The sequence below is a fragment of the Camelus bactrianus genome, chromosome 5, assembly GCF_048773025.1.
Source record: "Camelus bactrianus isolate YW-2024 breed Bactrian camel chromosome 5, ASM4877302v1, whole genome shotgun sequence".
NCBI classification, from domain to species: Eukaryota; Metazoa; Chordata; class Mammalia; order Artiodactyla; family Camelidae; genus Camelus; species Camelus bactrianus.
The window spans coordinates 41,345,304-41,369,426 of record NC_133543.1 but is presented as its reverse complement, the minus strand read 5'-3'; the positions used below and the strand labels follow the sequence as shown (position 1 = coordinate 41,369,426).

The window sequence follows — 24,123 nt, the reverse complement described above, 5'->3', positions numbered from 1 at the left end:
TAGCGTTTGCTAAGCAATGTAATTCGATGCCAAATGTGGAGAATGAATATAGCCCTGATCATTCTGCAAAAGTGGTATTTTGCTTAGATCACATAAATCATACTATTCCGGGTCAAGTATTTAACAAAATCCAAAGGTATTTATTGAGTTGTATAAAGGGCCCACACCCTTCTTAGCACAGGACCTGCAGGACTGTCTCTGGTGTCATCATGGTTCACATATTTCACAAGTGTGGTAGCTAATTAGGGACCGAAACTATAAAGCACAGGTACAAAAGGCTCATCAACTCCATTTCCTATACAGAAATTCTCATTACAAGTGAGGGGCCATAACCATTTAAAACTTCCCTGGTTGGCTTCCTTCCTAAGTCGGGTGTCATCAGGTGCAATCTGCCACCAGTGCTGACCAAATTGCAAAATTACTGATGTCAGTATCTATTTCACTTTCTTTGATCTTCACAAACTTTACACATTTTGAAACTGGGAACAATGTATTTTGACAAATTTTATGTTGACAAATTTGAAAGTGCTATAAAATTTGGTAAGTTAGATCAAAATGAACAATGATTTGAGCTGCTATATATTTTTTTTCAGGCACTCAACAAACAGTTCATTGTTATAAGTCGGTCTGGAAGCCAGTGCTCTGGGTTATGCTATACAATTTCAAAGAATTTTCAGAAGCTCACCCAGGCCTTCAAGCAGGCAAAACCAAGAGGCAGTGCATCTAAACCAGAATGGAGACTATGCTCCTTATACATGTGGAAATTAAAACCTATAAAATAACATAGGCATTATAAAATTTGTGTTAAAACTGATAACAGCTTTACTGATTTACTGACAATGAAAATATATAGCATTTTTTCTGTCAGAGCATTTATCAACACGTGGCAACCCTACACCAACTTGACATGTAAGATGATCAAAATGGATTATGTAATCTTTCTCATTCATTTCTATTGATTTTAGTTATGATAAAATTCATCAGTGTGCCTGGGAATGCTCAGGCTGAAAGGCTCTGGTTGACAAAAAAAAAAAAAAAAAAAAAGAAGAAAGGAAAAAAAAGGAATTCAACAGAGTTGTAATAGGATGAATGTAATTTTAGAATAAGATTGCACAGATACAGAAGTCATGCCCTAAAGGCTCCAGCAACAAATTAATACAAATAAATCTGGCAGTCACATAAAATTACATCTGTCTATGCAGGGATTCACTTTTGAGATAAAATTACAAAAATGCAAGCTAAAATAATTAATGTGCAAGTGCAATTAAAAATAGAGTTTGTGAAAATATTTTCAAACTTTTTTTTAAACTTCAGCAGTAATCAAAGTTATTTCTCTGGCTGCAAGTAACATCAAAATGCCAGCAAATGGACCATTTTAATCAGTTTTATTGATTCATGCTTTCAGTTCTTATTCAGTTAAAAACAAGGCACATTAAATACATCCCCTTATTGCTCTATAAATGCATGCAGCTCATTCTGTATATCAAAAGTAATAAATAATGGCGATAAAACACCAAGACAGTTATAAAAATGACAACCCAGCCTCAAACACAGTATTTAACAGTCCAATCCAGAACAATAACCCAACACAATACATAAAAATGCCACATATGAAAACATGCAGTGTGTACTGCCACTCTGGTAGTGGGATTATACTTGATGCTTTAAAAACACAGCAGGGCTTTTTTACTCTCTAAAAAGACATAATGCAAAACAGTGCAAGTTATTAGCGTCATAGATTCAATATTATTACATTCATATGCCAAAAATCTTTACAAATACATTTAAAAAAGGAAATAAGATCAATGATCATCCTTACAGTATGTTTAGTAAAAGAATGAAATTTTTGTTGTTGTACAAAAGAGTAAGCTACATATTTTGAAAAAGACAAAACAAAGCTAGAAACTAAAGCAGAATAGGGAGCATGCATTTAGTAGTAGAAATCCTAAAGTTACACTCAGTATGAATTGATTGGAAGCAAGAATATTGCAAACAGCATGATGGATATGAGGCAGACAACCTTGGCTTAACAAATAATCCAGCATTATCACTATTGTTCTGAGTGCAGTAAGGACAGTTTAAAGGAGCATCCAGCTCTCCACCACAGGGGTTCCTTCACCTGAATCCCCTTAAAGGCTCTTTAAATAAAAATCACCTGACGATAAAAAAAAAAACAATCTCTGCACACCCAACACCCATCCCAACATAATCAGCTAATACCATGTTTCTCCAAAAAGACAAAAAATTCTTTTGCGCTTGGAATAGATTTTGAAGGCGTTTACACCCCCCCACCCCCATTTTCTTCTATCCTTTTCTGAAATCAGGTAAAGAAGCTGTACAGGTTTAATTAAGAACTTACACAAAAATGCGGGGGTGCTTTATTCACAGTAAAGACTTGGAACCAGCTCATTTCCAAGACGAATCTCTGGGATTGGTGAAGAAGCGTATGTTTTAGAATTAGCAGATTTTAAGCCAAAGCAGATATGCTCAAAAGAAGAAAAGTGCGCTTTTTTTTTTTTTTTTTTGTCCTTAAAGGAACTTCACTCATAGCAAGGCGTGCATAAACAAGGCCTCTTTACAAATACAGCTCTGCCCAGGTCAGTCAGGTTACAAGCCCGGTCCCTACTGTAATGGATTCAGGGAGGATACAAGCCCACCGTTATCTTGATTTAACTAGAAAAGGAAAGAAAGAAAGAGAGAGCATAAATGTGCAATACTGCGGTACATCATCTCTGATGTTGTAAAGGACAGTTCTTCTATCTATGAAGTGTCACTGGGTTCTAAACAGTGAAATTTATTGTCTTCATAGAAAAACACTAAATTACAAAGCCACGTGATTCCATTATTTAAAAAAAAAAGCCACTGTAAAAATCACACCTTGAAAGAAAAAAGTTCACAGTGATACCTGGGAGCGTCACTTCTCTGTCTTAGGTTTTCCTTTAGGAAGTGGCAAGTCTAAACTTCATTTTAAAAACAAAATGAGTTAATGTGCTACCTTAACTGTCTGTTTCAGAGGTGAGGATGGGGGCTTGGATGAATGAAGCTCCAGTGTGTACATTATGACATACAGGCTCGTACCCCACTTGAATGAGGCATAAAGATATTCTACAATGTTGACATATATAGAAATAACAGCACAACAGTGTTTTATGTACCAGTTTAAAAAAAAATTATGATCTCAAGCCTGCACAATGAAAACCTAATGTTAAATAAAGGGTTACATTTCCTATTTCATACAAAACATGATCTTAAAAATAAAAAAAAAAAGTAGGTCGTTAACTTCACAAGAGGAAACACAACGAATAAACATTCAGATGACTGGCTAAAATGCCACCAAAGTATTGCAAAAGCATACCAAATTGGCCCTTTAAATTCAATATATTATACATTGCAGATTGGTTTTTCTTTTTGTTTTGTGTCTCTGTGTGTATGTGTGTGTGTGATGCGGGATGTGTGTGAGTGTGTATTGAGTATGGTTTTCTTTTTTTTTTTTCCTTTTTGGTTGATTGAGAACTTTTCCATCGAGTACAGAGGAGAAAAGGCTTTAAGCAATTAAAATTACCTTGAACATTGCAATTTTGTGCCTTTTTACAAATAATTAGAACTAAAGTTAACAAAAGGCTATTTCTATCCTCTTTTAATGTTTACAAACACCCCCCTAAAATGTGATAACCTAAGTCAAAGAGACTATATCTGACAATATCACATGCTCCAAGATTTAGGATTTGGGGACTGAAAATTGTGCTATAACATATGGACATATAAACACAAGTTTTTAATCCTTAAATTTATTAGTACTGTGAAGATTTGAGAAATTCAGTCTCATCCCACTACATCCAACCTGCCACTTCAGTGCTGGTTTTAAAGTAAGAAAAGCCAGGATCTTCCTGGCAACTGTAATAGTCAAAGAAAAACCAGCAGTGACTGGGGGAAAAACTGAATTGCTGAGATGAAACTATCACTGTAACTCCCAGAAATGTCAATGCTATCCTTAACTTATACCTGTGATTCTGGAAGCTTTCAGAGTTTCTCTCTGAGACTAGCTCTTATCACCAGATCTAAATTTTTCTTCCCTTTCCAGTGTTGCCAGTCATGTTCTAGATGTAAAGTTGCACAATACTGTTTGGATGAGGAAGGCAGACAAGCTGGAGGAAGAAGGAGCTGAGGGGTCTCCAGAAACACTATTGTGTTAATAGGTCACACCCCACTCAATTTCTTTTAAGAACAAATACTATCAAACAAGCTTAGTACACGTGCTGCCGAAGCAAACACTCAAACAAGCTTAATATCCAGAGCTTTGTGCGTGTCGCAAAATGTTTCCAGCTTCTTTTTTCAATTTCTGCCAAGATATTCTGCCTCTAAAACTGACTTTGAATAAATGAGTAAACAAACAAAAAAGGAGCATGTCCAGTCTAACAGGTCACAAAATGAATGCAAAACATTAAACCAGTGTGCATTGAAAATGAGAAAAAAAAATAAAATACACTTTTAAGAAGCTAGATTGAATGGCAAATACAAATAAAGGGTATACATCGACGTCCTAAAGCTTTGGAATGTTCCCCAGTGTTAAAAAAGGCAGCTATCCATATCCACTATTCGGAGTGGTGTAAGTCATCTGTGGTTTGTTACATGATGATTTGTTGTTCCTGTGTTTGTTGGCCGTGGATTTACTGCTCAGACTCACAGTCCTCCACAACTTCGGTCCACGGGGATGGGAACTCTTCTGTCGAGATTCTCTTCTGCAGTTTTCATTAGTATAGCAAGCCGGCTTCCAGACACCCTTCCTTTTTGAATAGCACTCATCAGCTTAAAGAGAAAATAGGCAACAGATTCAGAAGGCAGCCAGCATACTCCCTTCCTCACACCCACAGTGAAAACTGAAAACCGGAGCAGGTACTACAGCTCACGTAAGAAGAGTACAATTTTCAAACATTTCAAAAAGGGGGAAAGAGGCAGCTATTTCACCACTGCTGCAAAAAAATACAGCTGTTTTGCAAATCAGCCTGCCTTCAAATGCAAATTAATGCATCACTTCTTGCCCCTTAATGTGCTCAGAGCATTTTTTTTTTTTTTGAGCAACTCAAATATTGAATCTTTAATTCCATTTAAAAATCTTAAAAAGGAATCTCAGGGATTGAACAAAGACAAACTGTGACCTGTATTTAACTACTCTTTTTTAGTGTTACTGTACTTGACAACTTCAAGTCCCCCAAATCCAAATTCCTTACAGACTTTTTAAAGTAATTTACATTTAAGTCCTTGAAAATGGACCCAGAGATCTACCTTAAGAATAAAAAGCACTCCACAGCCCAGATTTTAGCTAATTCATTTTTATCCAATGGATAAAATCAGAATTAGTCTTGAAATTACATGCAGTCAGCAGGCAAAGGCCTTTAATCTGGAAGGCACTGTGCAATTATGAGCATGGGGATGCTTTTTTTTTTTTCCTCTTTAAGTTGATGTGGTTTTAACTATTTGCTTTTCTTGATCTCACTTCCCCAATCTTTTTTTATCTATTTATTTTTAAAAGAACTGATTTAGCCAAGCATTAGGGAAAATATATATTATATATATATATATATATATATATATATATATATATTCTCAAAATACTTTTAGGGTTATAGTTTTTAGCCTACAGAGATACATTTCTTAAAAATGACTCCAAATAAGAGTCTGAGACATCTGTTAAGGGGCTGGATCAGAATTTCATGACCTTATTAAAAGCTGTTTCACAAGCTATTGCTTATTAGAGATGGACTCCTACACGCAGAAGTATCATTAAAGCCCAAACCTAAAAATAAAGTCATGCAACCATGCAGTATCTATAGCGATCCTTTCGTGAGGGTTATTAAAAATATATCTACATTCAAAAAGGTGTTTAATGGGATAACCATAGGCTCTTAATCTTCAGAAAAGGAAAGTACTTTATTAAAAACAAAACAAAACCCTGAAAACATACTTTGCATCCGATGAATGAAGAATGCTGACATCTAAAGACAGAACAATTTATTGTTTATTGTTTTGTCTCTGACTCAATGAAGACCTTCAAAGTTTATCAGCATGAACAAGACTGAGAGAGCCAGAGTTTTTTTCTTTATCCATAAACATTATATGGTGTACCAACCTTTACAAACTCAGAGTTGCCTTTAACCATTACATATATCTTGAAAACATATTACAAGAAAAACATAATATTTGGGTGTGAATGTATTTCATAAGAAATATGGTCAGCATTTTTTAAGTTGAAAATTACACTGTGTATTTGTACTTAGTAGAAGCATGAATAGTCTCTTTCATTTAGAATTGGACAAGAAATACTCAATTATTAAAAAAAAACTCTAGAAGAAAACCCACAGATGGTTTAAATTATTTTCTACATGTTTAACTCTATTGCACTCAAGAAAATTACTTAAAATCTGACCTACATATCATATCTATAAAATTAGACTCATTGTTTCTAAAACCTTGGGTCTTTGAACCATAAATGCTGCTGTTTATTTACAATGTATGAAATGAAGCATCAACTATTTCCTTGAAGAAAAGTTTTCTGCAATCTGGAAACAAATGGTAAGATTTTTCTCAAGAAAAAACTTGACCAAAAATGTATTAAATGGTTTCTAATTCCCAAGCATACATTTTAAACTCAATTTCAGATGTGCACTTAGTTAAACAGTAAGTAAGCTAAAGCACTAAACATTCTTTTTTGTAATGCTGGACACAACCTGTGAAAATTTTCTACATTTAGATTCAACAATGCTCTGATCTGCAGCTCATCTCCAGAGAGACAATTACCATTTCCTTTGCCTTGATCTTGTTTGTTTAACTTGACACAGTGAAGAAAGGGCTGACATTGACCAAAATCCCCAGCATTAATTTATTTCATGTTCAGCATTCATCATTGCCATGGTGAAAGCAAGACCCAGCATTCATTTGAAATACCTGCCCAAGAAGCACTACAGAAAAAACCTGGCTGCTGGGAAACCAATGCATTCTTCATAAGATCAGAGTCCTGCGGACAGCTACAAATAATGGATGGGTTTGTTGAATTTCTTTCTTTTAAGGAATGATGTGTAGCATCCAGTTTGAAGTTAAAGGAACAAAATTTACTTCCTTCATTGTTATGATTAAACAACTGAGCCTTGAGTAAGTGGAAAATTGCAAAAGAAATGCTTGAATTATGTGGTCTTGACCTTAGAATACAGGTTTCCTTTCTTTAGCTTTTCAGGTTCTTTAAAATATAAGAATATAACCATTGCATTTCAGGTTCTCAAATGAATACAATTCTGATTTCTTTAAACTTCCTCGATTTAAAATATACTTTCCACAATAGACGTAAAGAAGGGTCTGTTAGTGGAATCCCATGGCATACATCTTTATAAAGCAAGCTTCTGATTCAGCCGTTTAAGCCATGAGTAACTTAGATTTAATCTAAGTTGTCCAACACAACATAATGTGCCTTAGAAAAAGAATAGGCACCTTATCCTTGAGGGCAGACATAACAACCTTTGCTGGATTCAAGCTCTCTTCTTTTTCAGAATGAAGTGACAACTATGTGGACTTAAAAATCCATTCCTCAACATCCAGCAACAAGCAAAAGATAAAAAAAATAAGTACACTTGTTTCCCTTCACCACAACTCACCTGCAAAAATTCATTGAGTTCAACCTGGCCATTTTTGTTCAAATCTACTTCATTCAGAATTTCATGTAGTGTATTTTCATCCATTTGGACACCGATACTCTAAATAAAAGGAAAGCACAAAGTGATGAAGTTTCATGAAAAATTATGCACATCCTTTTATTAATGTTACCAGCCTTTCAAAAATTCAAAGAAAAATATTACTTATAGAAAGCACTAGATGAGAAAAAATTACCTAATATAATCTTTACATTCCTCTGCTATCAAAGGCATTGAATGGAAAAAAGAAAGTATTACCTCTAATACACGCTGAACGTCAACAATGGTGATAAAGCCCTTCTGGTCTGCATCAAACTTATGAAATCTCTTCTTGTACCTGGAACACAATGTGGAATAATGGGAAAATATACTTAGGTAGGTGAAGACAGAAAAAAAAAAAGAAAGAAAGAGAGATACAGAAACTTATTAGAAGTACCTGTCAATGTCTGAAGGCAGTAGGCTAATCTCAGAGCGATCTGTTAACTGTTCTGATCGAGATTTATAGCCCATTTCATAGTAGAGAAACTTCCTGGCTGTTTCAAGTTCTTCCTAAAACACAGACACACACAAAGTTCAAGATTTATGGAAAGAATTATTGATTTTCTCTCTCTTTTTTTTTCTCCCATTTGGTTTTCTAAAAAGAAGCTCATCCTCATTTTTCTGGCCAGCACAACTTTTTATTTCCTCCAGTTTTATGGATATAATTTAAATTCAACAAAATCCACCTAGTTTGATGTAGACTCCATCATGATCAAGATATACAACATTTCTATCCCCCTAAAAAGCCTCCTCATTCCCATTGCAGTTGATTCCTCCCCCTGACCTCTGGCCCTGGCAACCACTGATCTGCTTTTTGTCACCAGAGTTTCACCTTTTCTAGAATTTCATATGAAAGGGTTCATATAGTACGTAGATTTCTGTGTTTGACTACTTGCATATAGCATAATAATTCTGAGATTCATTTGTGTTGTTGCATGTTTTAATAGTTTGTTTCTTCTTACTGCTGAATATTCTTCCACAGTACTGACTAGCAAAATCTACAGGACCACATCTCTGTGGTTTGGTGACAAAAAAAAGCAATGAAAAGTGAAGAAGATATCTGGGACTTGAACAACTACAATAATGTGGCAAGAAGTACCGAGACAGACATCACGGGATTAACTAATAGTAAAATTTTGTCACTGGGATACTGAGAGTTGGGTGGAAATTACAGAGTCATGAGAAGAAACAAGTTATTCTAATGAACAGTTAACTCTTCATGTTTTCAGTGTCCCCAGCCCCAACTGATATTGCCTATTGCTCAGAATATTGTCTTTCTTAGATTTCATCACACCAGTCTCCCAACTAAGAACTTCCAAAATGACACCATTGCACTGTGCATTCTTCACAAATATCTCTTTCCTCTCATATATACACATATTATGTATACACACTTCTCTTCCTGTAAGTATACCTCTCAACGCCATTGATGTGAGTCTGAACATGTGATTTACCTCAGCCAATGGCACATGAATGGATATGATATACGCCGCTTTTAAGTAAAAGCTTTAAATACAACTGCACAGCTTTGCTTAGCCTCTCTTGCTCCTGTGTCATGAGAAGGGCATAAATCAGAGAGATCTGAAGCCAATATGAAAATAGGAAGAAGAGTCACCGCAGCTAACATGCAGCCTTCATGTAATATGAGTGAGAAGTAAGTGCTTGCTACAGCAAACCAATGAGATTATGAAGTTGTTATATAGCATAACCTAGAAAATGCTTACTAACACAAGTCTTAAATCCTCCAGACTTCCCATCAAAGGATCTTACTACGTCAATTTGTGGACCCAAATTCTGGTCTGCAGAATAGTGCCAGTGCAAAGTGAAACAAAGACAATAAAACAATGGCACATACACCTACATGAAATGTGACAAGTCCCTTCACTCTTTTCTTGGGGAAGATAAATTTTTTTCTGAGATTATTCCCTTTCTACTTTCCTTTCTCTTAGGAGAAATATATATATTTTAAAATATAAATCTATAAGGAAGATATATATAGTATATATATATATTAGCTGAGAGAGTTTTTAGCATTTCTAACTTTTCATTTTGCTGTGTAAGAACATTAAGAATGTTATTGCATTAAATGTTATATATTTTCATTATATATTAAATATAATGTTTAATTTTTACATGTTATATATTCTCTCTATATACAGATACACATACACATGATATATAAGGTGTACATAAAACTTACTTTGAAGCCACCAAGGACGTTCCCTCACCAGCAGATTACTCTCTTCACACAAGAAAATCCACTAGTTATAAATAAGATTATTCCTCTGTTGCATGAATTTTCCCCAGCTATTTTCTACAAAACTGGTTCAAGATTCACCTCCTTGGAAGTGGCATCTCCAATGCTCCCCTCCAAGAACAAGCCCTTCCTCAAGTTGTGTCCCTTAATCGCCTGTGTAATGGGTCCATATTCCATACCAAGCAAGGAACCATGGAATTTCAAAGCTGGAAGGACTTCTTCCTTTGAAGTAACCCAATGTGCCTCCCTAATCCCACATTTCATTTACAACATTCCAAAAACAGAAGCATGAGGACTCTATCTAAAGAAGAACTCTAGCAATAGGTAACTCCACTGACAGCAGCACATAAAGGGAAGACTCTAATTGAGAAAAACATTTATGCTGAGATTACAACAATCTGCAATTCTTCCAATCTGTTGGGGATTAACACAACTTTCCTACAGTAATGTTTTTTTTAAGTCTAAGTTTTGTTGTTGTTTCTGTTGTTTTTTTCCTGTATCACAGCACAACAAATATTTAAGGACAGAGGAATTTCCTCCTTAAGAATTTTCTTTAAGTCTAGAACTACTCTCCTGTATAAGTGATTTTAAATCCCTTCACCATGATGGATAATTTCCCCTAAACCACAGCTAGTCTGTCATATAATAAAATTCTCAGAACACAACACAATACTCCCACAGAGATCTGGCAAGTACCTAGAAAGAAGTAATTTCATCAATCTAGAGATATGATTTCTATTAAGACATCTTAAGATTTTAGTTGCATTTAGGGGCAGCCATGATCCACTGTTAGCTGCAATGCATTCACAGTTAACAAAAACCATATTTCTTTTTTGCATGTGCTACTGTTAAACTCTTGTCAAATCTATCATGAATGGATAGAGTTGTTTTGGTACCTAACGCAAAGTTTGCCACTTATCTCTATTAAATTATACCTAATGAAATTTCACCCATTGCTTCAATTTGTCACCAAACATTCACTCTCTCTCCAGTTTCTTATTGATACACCAAAGATGCTTGCCATCAACATCATAATCTAGGCAGTGGAACCACGGTAGACTAGATCAAGACCAAGGACAGAGTATTCAGGACATGCTATCAGAGACCTTTTCTGCGGATAGTGATTTTTGACCAATTACAAATTCACCAAGTTTAAAAAGATATCACATGGGTCTTCATGAAATGCTTTATGGAATCCAAATACATTATGTCTGTAACATTTCCATGATCTAACAATCTTGTAGCTCTTTCTGAAAAGAAAATATGTCTGAAATGAATTTTTCTAAATGATTCATTACTAGCTTCCAGTAATCACTACCTACTAAATGCTGATGAAACAAACTTACAATGCCATAATTTAGAAAACTGCCCATGATCAATGCCAAGACCACTGGTTTATAGGTTACAAACTATATCCCCCCCACCACCACCACCGGCCCTTTCTCTTTTTGGAACTTGGTACTACATTTACCCACTTTCTGTCTTCTGGTTCTGTTCCTATTTGCCATAATATTTAAAGCTCAACAGTAGTTAAATAAATCCCATCTGCAAATTCTCTAAGTACCCTGAGGTATAATTTTTCTGGGTTGGCATACAAACTCATTTAGAGCAGCTTCCTATTTGAATGTCTATTTCCTCTTACCAATATTTATTTTGCTCTTCTCGAAATGAAAATCATTCTCCTTGACAAAAAGGAAAAAAAAGAAAAACAAATTGGTATTAAACTCTGAGTTGAAAGGTTCTCTCCCTTCTCCGACAGTCAAGGACATGGTGCCAGGCACCTGAAGCAGCGATCTTGGCTGGGCCTTATTTGCATCCTTCTCAATTTTTGGAAGTTATTTTTGGTGTTTTTAGAATTTTTGCCAACATTCAGCCAGTTCCTGACACTATTTATATGCATGCTTATTAGTCCTGGGTACCCTTTCATTGTTGAGGACCTGTCTTCCATCTGTTTGACATTTGCTGTTTATCAGCTTGCTCTGTCCATAGTCTCTTCATTTCTGCACTTGCTTCCCTTTTATTCTTCTCACTGGAATCAATTTTGGAATACTTTATTTTTGTGAGACTCTCTCAATCTACCTAAGTGGTCTTCTCTAAAAGTCTCTCAGTGAAATGCATGTTTGTCTGAAGGTTATAAAATCTTCTTTAAGAAATAATATGGCAGCATTTCCCAAAATACATCCTAAAGCAATACTAGTTTCCCTTCCTACCAGCCCTTCCCATAAGTGAGAGATGGGTCTATCTCCAAATAAATTCCCTTCTGGAAACTGACAACATGTATAAGCATATTAAAGGCACGAGATTATCTGCACTAAAGAAAATGGCTTCATTTGTTTACCTCAGAATTTCCCAAACTCTTTTGACCATGCAGTCATCCTTTCACTGATATTAATTTATACCCTGTAAAAACACAATTTGGCAATGTCACATCCTCTAAATGACTTCACCAACTCCTCTAACAATCCCAGCTCCCCTGCACAACGCCTTTCACCCTAGTCAGTTCTTCCAAGTTGGCTGGATTTGATCTTGAGTAACAGTTCTCTAAATTTTGGAAAATATACACACATTTCTGAGGTATATATGTGTTGTAATCACTTGATTAAATTTGAAGATTCTTGAAACTATGAGCTGTTTATTATTCCCATAAAATATTTGGTATAATGCTTAGTACATGAGTCACTCATTAAGTAATGACTGGTAAAAACAACCACAATTTATCTACAGAGAGTTATTTATCACCTTGCTCCTCTTTCACTTTTGCAAGTTAAGTAATCCCAATGCTTTTAACCTTTTCTCAGAAGTCCAGCTTTCTAACCTTTAATTCTTTTTTTCCCTCTCCTTTGTTCTCCCTAGACTGTCCACAGTTCTCATTAATACGCCTCTGTCTCAGATACTGAGTAATAACTTTAGGTCTTTTATTTCTGTTACTCTGTTTGTTAAGGGGGATGGGAGGATATTTCTGAGTACATGAATCTGCTCATAAAATCTAAATTGAAGTTAAATCTAGTTTCTTCGGCAGGGCGAACACAATCACTTTACAGAATTTTCTTCCTCCTTCCTCCTTCCTACAGCCTGAATTCCTGGCACAAAGTACCTTCCTGCATATTCAAATCATTCCAACCATAATTTTTACAGGAACACATTATCCCCAATCCTTCTATATGGTAAAAATGATTGGCAGTAGCACAGGAGTAAGTCCCATTCTTACATTGCCTCTGTACTTAGCTTTCATTGGTCAAACCAAAACTCAAAACTGGAAGAGCTATAAGCCTGTCCTGTCCATGCAGAGGCAACAGGGCAAGGTGGGAAAAGGGTGCGCTCTGGGGTCAGAGTACCTGGCCTCCATCCCAGCTCCACAATCTGCTAGTTGAGTGAACTCTGACCGGAACTTACTCCCTGAGCTGGTTTCCTCAGCTATAAAATGGGGATAAAGATTATGCCTGGCAGAGTTGTGGTCAGGATTAAGGAGCTCTTTTCAAACAGTGGTTCCACCATCAGGACCCTACATTCATGGCATTAAAATTACTGGAAGAGAATATTTTAAATGTAGGACCGTGGTTTCACCCCTGAAGATTCTGCCTCTGATAGTCTAAATTCAAGCCTTGAAATCTGCCCTTTTCCCTACATCTCTCAGGTGACTGATTAGTAATCATCTTCGGGAATCTCCACCAGGATGAGAAAGCTGGAGGGACGGGACCTACGCCCAGTCCTTCCTTTCACCTTCAGCATATGACATATATGCTCCATAATGTTCATTCACTCATTCAATAGACATGATTTAGAGCCTTCTATATGCCAGGCATATCTGAAACAAAGCAGATCACGTCTCCACCTTTGGGGAGTTTATTTTCTGGAGAAAAGGCTGACAATAAATAAACAACTAAATACATGGTACGTCAAATGGGAACTGGTGCTACAGAGAAAAATAAAGGAAGGGGTAGAAAATGCCATTCAGACTGGGTTGGGGAGGTGGTGGTACTTGACTGTTCAGCCTGGTTAGGGGAGACCTCCCTGGGGTAGAGAACAGCAGGCAGTGAGGAGGCAGACTATGAGGACATCCAGAGAAGAACATTCCAGGCAGAGAGATCAAAGAAAAACAACTCGACCTGTGGGTTGGAGAGAGGGAATAAGGGGGAAGAAAAACTAGGGGAGTGGGAAAGGTGGTGGCCAGATCACAGAGGGCCTCGTTCACCACGGTAATGACTTGGCTCTACTCTGAGTAAAAGAGATGGGATGTTAGCAAAGGAATACCTGTCAGTCCTCGTCTTACTAAGCCTGCCAGTAACACTTGACTCAGTGGATTACTCCCCTCTTCTTGAAATCTTTTCTCCCTTTCTTTCCAGGTCACAACTCTCCCTTGAGTCCGGTCACACCTTCTCCATCCTCACTAGCCATTACTTTCTCTTTCTCCTGGTTCTTCCTTCCCTCTCCAACTTCCAAACTCTGGAGTGCCCGAGAGCTCACCCTTGGGATCACCTTTTATCATCTAACTACATGAACTGCCTGTTCCAGTGGGATGGCTTAAATACCAACTCAAATTTGTATCTCCGGTTCAGACTTCCCCTCTGAATTTCAGACTAACATATCCAATGACCTTCCTTAACTTTAAAGGAATTATTGAAATTGTTAAAGCAGGGACATTGTCTGAGGGGAGAGAAGCTATTACAATAATCTGTGTAAGAGATGCTGGTAGCCTGAATCAGGGTGATAGCAGTTGAGTGTGTTAAGAAAGGGTTGAGTCATTTGAAGATAATATGATAAGGTTTGCTGATGGAGTTAGATCAATTTGCATAAACTAAGACTGAGGCCCAAGCAACCAAAGAGTGGAATAGATGTTTATAACATGGAGAGGTCAGTAATGTAGCAGTCTGAGGGAGGCAGGAGGAGATCCAAGAGAGATGGTGCTGTGGACTGAAGTGTACACCCCCACCACCAACCTCCAAAGTGATGGCATTTGGAGATGGGGCTCTGGGGAGGTAACTAGCTTCAAAGAAACCTTCTTAGGATTAGCACCTTGAGTAGAAGAGAGCAGAGCTCTCTCTCTCTCTCTCTCTCTCTCTCTCTCTCTCTCTCTCTGCCCACTCTCTAAAAGGCAGCTCTCTGAAGCCCGGTGGAAGGCTCTTACCAGGACCTAACCACGCTGGCCCCCGATCTCAGATTTCTAGCCTCCAGAATCGTGAGAAGTAAATGTCCGTTGCTTAAGCCACAGTCAGCGGCACTCTGTTACAGCGGCCTGAGGACACTAAGTAGGTGTTGTTCAAGAAGGAGGGAGGGATCAATTGTCAAGGCCACTAACTGGCTGAGTAAAAGGAGGACTGAGAGTTGACAAGTACACTGAGCGACATGGGGGTTACTGGGGAGCACGACCAAAGCCACACAGCAAAGTGGCAAAAGAGCCTAAACGGAGTGGGTTCAAGAGAGATCGGGGGGAACGAACCAAACCAATGAGTACAGCGAGTATTTTCTGAATAAATATGTGAACATGTCTCTGCACACCACAATACTTTGGTTTAATTAAAAAATCATGACCATCTTCTGTTTATTACAAGCAGCCCAGGGCTGTATGTGTGGGTGTCTGAGCATCGTCACTGGCTTTCATTATTAATTTGGATATAAATATAAAATTTCAAATGACACAAATCAATAAGTATTTGGTGGTCAGGCCCTAAAACCACTATTTCCTACCAAAGGCAAACTTGCAGGAGTGTGAATTTCACTGTAGAATAGTTTAAGAATGTTTTCAATGAAAACCAGAAAACATTCTACCCACAATCATTATTATCTTACTTTTTCAGGAATTATGACCACAAATTTGAGAGCATTTTTCTATAAGGGATTTTCCAAGAACAACCTCCACTCCCTAAAAAAAGAGTATTTGGTCACAAGAATATTTGTTACAGGAATTTGTTACAACAAGTTATTTGTTACAAAAATATCTCCCCAGTTTCCTAAGGCCTATTGATATTAAACACACACACAGAAATTAGCAGGAAATCTAAGGTCATCGTCAAAGGGGAGGGTATAGCTCGGCGGCAGAGTGTGTCCTTAGCATGTGCAAGGTCCTGGGTTCAATCCCCAGTACCTTCATTAAAATAAGTAAATAAATAAATAAACCTAATTACCTCGCCCCCAAAACAAACAAACAAAAAACAGAGTCATCATCAAAAACTGTGCTGGCCTCTACTAACAGACTAAGACATTACATGTTTATAAAAGAAACTGTGGTTTTAAAGACTTCTATATAATACTTTTAAATTTTTTCCTTAGTTTTAAAATACCTTTATTGAGGCATAATTAACATACAACAATGCACATACTTACAGGGTACAATTTGATATGCTTTGAGATATATGTATATATCTCCATGAAACCATGACTACCAGATAGTAAACATACAACTTTGCCCCTTTGCAACCCCTTCTCCTGACTCTCCCTGCACATCCCATCCCCAACCACTGATCTGTTTTCTGTAACTAGCAATTGCATTTTCTAGACTTTTGTATAATTGGAATTGTACATTATGCACTCTCTTTTTCATCTGATTTCTTTCACTCAACATAATTATTTTGAGATTCATTCATGTCATAGTATGTAGTGACAGTTCATTCATTTTTATTGCTGAGTTAATACCTTTTTTTTAGAATCGTCCCAGTGCAGTTCTTTGCCCATCAGTTCAACAATCCTGGGCAGGGCTTCCTCGGCTGCCTGGACATTCAGAAAGGCCAGGCGAGTGCGGCGTGAAATCATGTCTACTGCGGTGCAGGCATACTCCTTAACCCCATATTTCACCTGAGTTTGAATTAAAGTAAAATTATTAACTTAGGCCTTTTTAAAAGGTGGGGGGCAATAAAGTTTCACTTGAAAAAAAAATTTTTGCTTAGGAAGAGTGACATTTTCCTTTACATACTCTGGTTCTCTAGCAGGCATGAGACAGTGACATCATACAAGTTCCCCATCTGCCTGCCAAGAGAGGTTTGAAAATTGGGACACAGTGGACATGAGTTACTGCCTTCTCCCTGAGTAGAACCTGGCACAAACATGTAAACTGCATCACTTCTCATTTACCATCCACAGTAATCACCTCTTTGCTTATACATAGCAAGGACGTTAACTTTCACAGCCAAGCAGGCAAAGAACAAGCTTTAAAAAGTCATGGTCTCACCTCTTTAGGCTGTCCAAAGTTTTCTGTCTCAGGGTAATCAGATGACAGAATTCTTGCATTCAAACAACAAGCAAATGCTTACTAGACACCCATGTTTTAAGGTGCAGTCAGTTATAAAGAAATATAAAGCATGGTCTCTGGTTTCATAACGTGTGAAACTCTGATGAGAAGCAAAGCTTAAATCTGGGAGAGGTCACGTGTCAAATCAAGGTGCATCATCAAGCAGCACGTGGGTGGTGCCAACTTGAGGAGCTACAAGTTCTCAAAGGGGGCAGACAGCTGTGAACCAGTAAGACTTGGGATAGATCCGTGGAGGGGAAAGAAAGCCCTATTTTCTATTGGTATTGTTACCACTATCAATATCACTTCAGAGCTGAAGTTAAAATCTTGTAAATGAGAGGATCGGTGTGGAGCAGACATTTCACTCCCGGTTTTAGCTGATGTATGTGCATTAAAACTTAGCTCTATATAATTTCTAAAGAGGATGAAAAATGAGCAGATGAATAGTACCCCATGGCGGACAGGAAATTCCCGCATGGCCATTCACGTACCTCTGCTTCAATGTATGGAAATTCCGACACTAGACGCACTCCAACAATGGGCCACCGTTTTCCTGTCACGCTTGCCATCTTGGCCACCTCAAAAGCCTTGTCACCATAGGTGGCGGCAAGATGCTGCGCCACCTAAGGAGATAAAACTGCATCAGGCAGGTACTTTGAATATCCATAGCTTCTAGGTAGCGAGCAAAAGATGTACATGCTTATCTTGTCAGTCTTTTACAGCCTGTAACTAATCGTTCTAAGAGAGTGTTAGATTTTGATTTCGTGGGAGGAAACCACTAGGGCTCTGAATGCTTATGCCAGCACTAACTCTGCTACATACACATGCATCACTGTATCAGTGACTGATGAAGCTTCAGCCTCATTCTGCTCCAGGTATCACTTCTAAAGAACAGCCTTCCTTATGCTTCAGATAGAAAGAATCTGGGAGGTCCTGTCTGCTAAGAACAAACCAAACAAACCCCAGATTCTAAAACAGAAACCAAAATGTGCATTGCTTTTTAGGCAACTAAAGCAAAATATGCTTTCTTCCCCCGTTAGTTCACTTCCACAGTACACAGGCAGAAACAAACCCAATGATAGGAAATGCTAAATCAGGGAGGCCACGTGTTTCTGACTGTTACCGGCAACAGTGAGATTAGGTTAAGATGATGTCGCAATGCACACCCACCTCACTTTCAAGTCCATAATCCTGGACAAGTCTGATGTAGAGTGTGGGGCTCCAGTCTTTGCCCCCTTGAAGGAAAAGCCCAACAGTTCTACTTGGTCCTGCTTTCAAATCGTGGGTCTTAACGGCAGCATTTATGGTATCTTCTGCCATAGATCTATAGGTGGTCCACTTTCCACCTACAAGTAAGTTGAAAAATAATTCATTAGGTTACCCGTCCTTGCTTTTCTAATTAACTGTTTATCAACTTACTATTAACAAAATTCACCTGTTGTTTATTACAAATGTGGCAAAGCAATGCATAAGATTTTACTCAAAATTATTTTTTAAAAAATCCCTCTTTGTTAGCGTTAAGAGAGATTCTGGTATGATGATGTAACTCAAGGTGCATATCCCATACCTGCTATCGTGATGAGGCCGCTCTCACTGATATCCACTACGTGATTTCGGGAGATGGACTGAGTATCTGCAGACTTGGGATCTGTAACAAGGGGGCGAATACCGCTCCACGCTGCCAGGACGTCCCCTCTTCTCACTGGAAAGGATCAATGCAAGGATTAAGAGCATTACTCCGACACATCTCAACAAAACTAGGAAACACCTAATAAGCAGGAAAGAGTTCAGTAAAGTATATGAATACGTACTTTAGAAAGGAGAAAAAGCTCTTAAATGTAAGAACTAAGTGAGTGGATAAATTACAAGAAAACCTCAAAGAATCATTTTCTTACAAAGATAATCCAGATGAAAAAGGCAAAGAACTTGAAAATCACTGACATGGGTCCCAAAGAGGAAACAGAAGACACAAATGTTAGCAACCCTCAGCTGAGACAGTCTGGAATAGTTACAAAGAACAACAACAACACAGCAGAAACAAAGACAAACCAAAAGACCTGTGACTTGTTACATTTTCTCCTAGAATATAGCTTGCTATCTCTTATCAGAGAAGACAAAGATACTTATTAAACAAAGGAATCTGTAACAGAATATTTCCTCCCCTCAGCAATGCCAGCCTCTTACTGAGCATTTATAGCAGACCTGGCCTTGTCAAAGCACTTGAAGTACACATTTCATCTCATTTAATCTTACAGAGACCCGTAGTATTGGTTATTATTATTCTCATGATACAGACAAGAAAAAAGATTGGAGGAGTGTCATCAGCTCATCCAAAGCAACTTTATAAATGGTATAGTAGCATCAGAACCCAGTTCTTTCTGACTTCAAAGTCCATCTTCTCACCCACTAAATTGTCCATCAACAATTGACAATTTCTATATTTTTTTTTCTTTTCTTACCCCATTACCTTTACAACTGCCACCAAAACAGGTATACTGGCTCTTCCCAGTATAGGTACACAGTACTTTTGTTGTAGCAAATGGAAGTTCTTTGAATATTCAGGATACTATGAAATTTCCTTTACTATCTCTGCCAAAATCCAATTACCAGTCTATACCAAGAATTGATGTTTACAGTAGAATTAGACAGCTGTTGCATAGCACTTCTTGCTGACCTAAAAATGGCTAAGGCGTGTAGCCTAGCTGTGATTCTGGTGTACCATCAGGGACAAGGGAGAACTCAAAGGCAGAACTTCCAAGATCTACTCTTCTTTATCCAGATCAGCTTCAGGGATGGCTTAGCTCTTTTCCTGTCCACTCTCCACATCAAGGAGCTGACCATGTGCACCAGTCTAACAACTATCTGATAATACAGATAATGGGGAAGTGAATGCTTACCTGGTTCTGCTGAACTTACTTTGGTAAACCAGCTAGTCCATCCTTGGACAACAGAGAAATACAATTTTGCTTCAACCATGACTTGGGGTCATGTGTAACCTTCTCCATGTTACTCAAAGCCATTACCCATATTAATAAAAAACTGACTGTACATAGTCTTGAAAACATCAAGACAACGAGAAAACTGCATCTTTACATGAAAAAGAATGAAGTTAGACCCTTACCTTACACCATATACAAAAATTAACTCAAAATGGATCAAAGACTTATATGTAAGAGCTAAAACTATAAAACATTTAGAAGAAAATATAGGGGGAACACTTCAAGACATTTGATTTGGTAATGATTTCCTGCATATGACATCAAAGGCACAGGTTACAAAATCAAAAATAGATACAATGGACTTAGTTAAGATTTAAAACTTTTGCACATTAAAGGACATTAACAACAGAATGAAAATGAGAGAAAATATCTGTAAATAATAAATCTGATAATGGGTTAATATCCAGAATATTTAAGAACTCCTAGAACTCAGTAACTAAAAAGACAAGCAACCCAATTGAAAAATTGGCAAAGGATTTGAACAGATATTTCTTTAAAGAAGATATACAAATGGTCAGCAAGTGCATTAAAAGATGTTCAAGTTTACTAATCATTAAAGGAATGCAAAATGAAAATCACAGTGAGATACAGCTTCATACCCATTAATATAGTTTTGACAAAAATTTTTTTAAAAAATGGAAAATAGTAAGTGTTGATATGGATAAGTTGGAATATCCTTGTGCATTGTTGATGGGAAGGTAAAATGATACAGCCACTATGAATACCTGTATGGCAATTCTGCAAAACATTAAACACAGACTTACCATATGATCTAGTAATTACAATTATGGGTATATACCCAAAAGAACTGAAAGCAGGAAACATTTCTACACCCCATGTTCATTTCAGCATTATTCATATAGTCAAAAAGGGGAAGCAACTCAAGTGTCCATCAACAGATGAATGGATAAACAAAATGTGGTATATATACACAATGGAATATTATTCAGCCTTAAAAAGGAAATTCTGACACATGCTCCAACATGGATAAACCTTGAAAATATTATGTTATCATGTGAAGTAAGCCAGTCACAAAAGACAAATATTGTATAATTTCATTTATATGAGGTACCTAAAGCAGTTGCATTCAGAAAGATAAAAAAAGATAGAATGGTGGTTGCCAGAGGGTGGGGGGAATGGGGAGTTAGTGTTCAATGGGTAGAGAGTTGGGGAAGATGAAAAAGTTCTGGAGATGGGTGGAGGTAATGGCTGTACCAAAATGTGAATATACTTAATGCCACAGAACTGTACACTTCAAAATGGTTAAAATGGTAAACTTCTCATTTATGTATATTTAACCTTAATTTTAAAAAACAGGACAAAAGGAAAAACCAGCATAATTCAAGTCTCAGAAGGTTAAGGAAATATTTTACATACATATAATACAGGAATATCAGGGCCTCTATCAGCCCATATCTTCCCTGCGGCTTTAGTTCAAATTAAAATATCTCATTCAAGGAAGCACAGTTTATGAGCAGTGGGCAGTCTGGATTTCAAATCCCACACACCCTTGGGTCATGTGTCCTTGTACAGTGAACCTCCTATGTATTCATAGATAGCAGCCCCTGATATATATATATATATATGGCAGCCTTTTGTGTAAAGACTCACAAAGACTCTTTGAAATGGACTGTTGGAATAGTCAGAGAAAAAAAAGCACCTAACCAAGTACATGGAAAAGACCCTACAAACAAGTTATATTGGATGACAGATAATCTCTCCATCTTGATCTCAAATGAAAACCAGATTTCTGGTAAAGATAAATTTAACTAAGAAACTGTGACTTATTTTAACATAGCTCCTTAAGGGCCACACTCTTCACATGACTGTAATCTGAAAGAAGAGGTACTCATACACCTCTGCAGGGGTGTTTAATCAAACCTATATCCAAACACTGAAATAAAGGAAGAATAAACCTCATAAACTGGCGGTCTTCCAGTCTTGTTAACTGGAGACCAGGAGGGAAGGTGTCTCCATGCTGGGATTTCATCCCTAGATCTGCCCCTCTGACGGGTGCAGGTTTAATCCCATTGGCTTCCATGAATGGGGGTTAATTCTTGCTTCACACAATTACACAGAAATCTTGTAAAACCTCAACACAAATCGTGAAATATTTTAATCTTTACAAAAAGCTTAACTAGGAAATTACCACTATTTTCCATTAGAGTTCAAATTGCCCTCTGAGTCAAAAATAAAACTTAGCCAACCACTTAGAACGTCATTGTGGTCATGCAAAGTCTGCAGAGTGTGTCTCTGAAATTCCTTAGGTAGCCATGCTGATCAGGAATTTGCTTTCAATTCTTACAACCTCCTGACTGATTTTAAAATTATCTAAAGGAAAACCAGACTTTCTAGAGTAAATTTGAAGCACATGCAAATAGTCCTTGTAGCAAATGCTTTATCTTTCCTGGGATAACAGGCAGAAAAATACATCTATGAAACTGTATTGTCTGAAACAAAAAGAACTAAAACATTTGAGTTTTTTCATTCATAGGAGGAAATTAAATAAAACATTATGTACACTGATACCACTTTTAATCCCTACTCTTGACACTGATACTCTAAAAAAGAAAACAGTACCAGGAAGAGTTCATAATGTGTCAGGAACCTTAATTTACTTTGCTTGATATCTTAGCATTCAGCTTAGCCTGAGAATCCGATCAGATGAATGTTGGGATTATATTTATTTAAAAAGATACATTTAAGAATAATCAAGTTTTAAATCATATTTAAAATATGAATCAAGCTCTGTGGCCCATGGCACTTTTATGTTATTAGACCAGAGTGTGGCTGGATCAAGTTACCTGACATCTCCCAACCTTGAGATTTAAAGATTTGTATGGATTATTCAAAATGCCATTTGTTGCTGAAGAATAAAGCACTTGGACCTCTCTATCATCCAAATTAAGTAATGCCCAGTCAGGGCTACAGGTATCATCTATGCCCACAGGGCACCACATAGCTCAGCACACAAAACATGAATCCTTAACTCTTGTAGAAAAGACAGCAACAAACTGAACTAACAGGTTTCTCTCCTTATACCTTTTCACCCACAGAGGAAACCTTGTACACTTAAACTCTGATTAAAGTTCTCTTGAGAAAGAGATTCAAAAGCCATGGACAGATAACATAGAGAACCTTCTAATACTGCCAAGAACTGCTGCAGCCATATTGCAACCATGGGGGAAACAATGGTAAGATGCAGCCAGCCTGGAGGGGGGCGGGAGTGAAGGGAAATAAAAGCTATGCACCTTAGACATTGTTGAATCACTAACCAGTCTCCTCCTGAGCCTTCTTATATCTGGAGATTTTCTTTTATAAGATAATACACTCCTTTATTTTATAAGAGCAAAAAATACAAATTCAATGACTCCAATAAGTTTTTTCCTTCTTTAAATGTATATATAAGGTCCTCTAGATTCTGTAGAGCAGTGCTGATCCACAGATTTTTTTCTGCAGTGATGGAAATGTTCTCTACCTACACTGTTCAATTCACTAGCCACTAGCTGCATGGGGCTATTAAGCACTTGAAATGTGGTTCATGTGACTAAGAAGCTGAATTTCAAATTTAATTTAACTAATTTAAATTAAAACAGCCACATGATATGCACATATACAGGCTATGATACCGCATAAGGCAGCTCTAGAGTCAAACCACCAAGTAGCAGATCTCAGACTTGTCCTGGTAGATCATCAGGCTGGGCACCTGCACCATGGCCACCTTGCCCATGTCTCCAGTGCAGCATCCTCCCGGTGAAAGCTGACAGTCCTTCCTTCACTTGTGAGAATATAATCTGCTACAACAGTATGCTACCTGCCAACACTTTACAGACCTAACATGTTCCATATTTATCGTTTCCAAGCATCCTCCTCTCCTACTAATCTCATGAATTAAAAGAAATGAAAATATATTTACTAAATTGAGTA

At 37.3% G+C, this 24,123-nt stretch overlaps 1 protein-coding gene across 7 annotated transcripts in view; it reads right to left on the bottom strand.

The window, feature by feature from the left end:
• Positions 1 to 1,368: 1,368 nt before the first annotated feature.
• Positions 1,369 to 24,123, bottom strand: part of GPD2 (glycerol-3-phosphate dehydrogenase 2) — a 193,444-nt gene continuing 170,689 nt past the window's right edge. For 6 of the 7 annotated variants that reach the window (XM_074363688.1, XM_074363687.1, XM_045507693.2 and 3 more), the window contains 8 exons: positions 18,765 to 18,899; positions 18,368 to 18,543; positions 17,689 to 17,820; positions 16,606 to 16,764; positions 8,116 to 8,228; positions 7,938 to 8,016; positions 7,644 to 7,742; positions 1,369 to 4,806 (listed from right to left, as the gene is read on the bottom strand). In XM_074363688.1, the coding sequence (XP_074219789.1) occupies positions 4,681 to 4,806; positions 7,644 to 7,742; positions 7,938 to 8,016; positions 8,116 to 8,228; positions 16,606 to 16,764; positions 17,689 to 17,820; positions 18,368 to 18,543; positions 18,765 to 18,899 (1,019 nt within the window). In that variant the 3' untranslated portion in view covers positions 1,369 to 4,680. The remainder of the gene's footprint in view (positions 4,807 to 7,643; positions 7,743 to 7,937; positions 8,017 to 8,115; positions 8,229 to 16,605; positions 16,765 to 17,688; positions 17,821 to 18,367; positions 18,544 to 18,764; positions 18,900 to 24,123) is intronic. The other variant, XM_074363689.1, reaches the window with a different exon arrangement.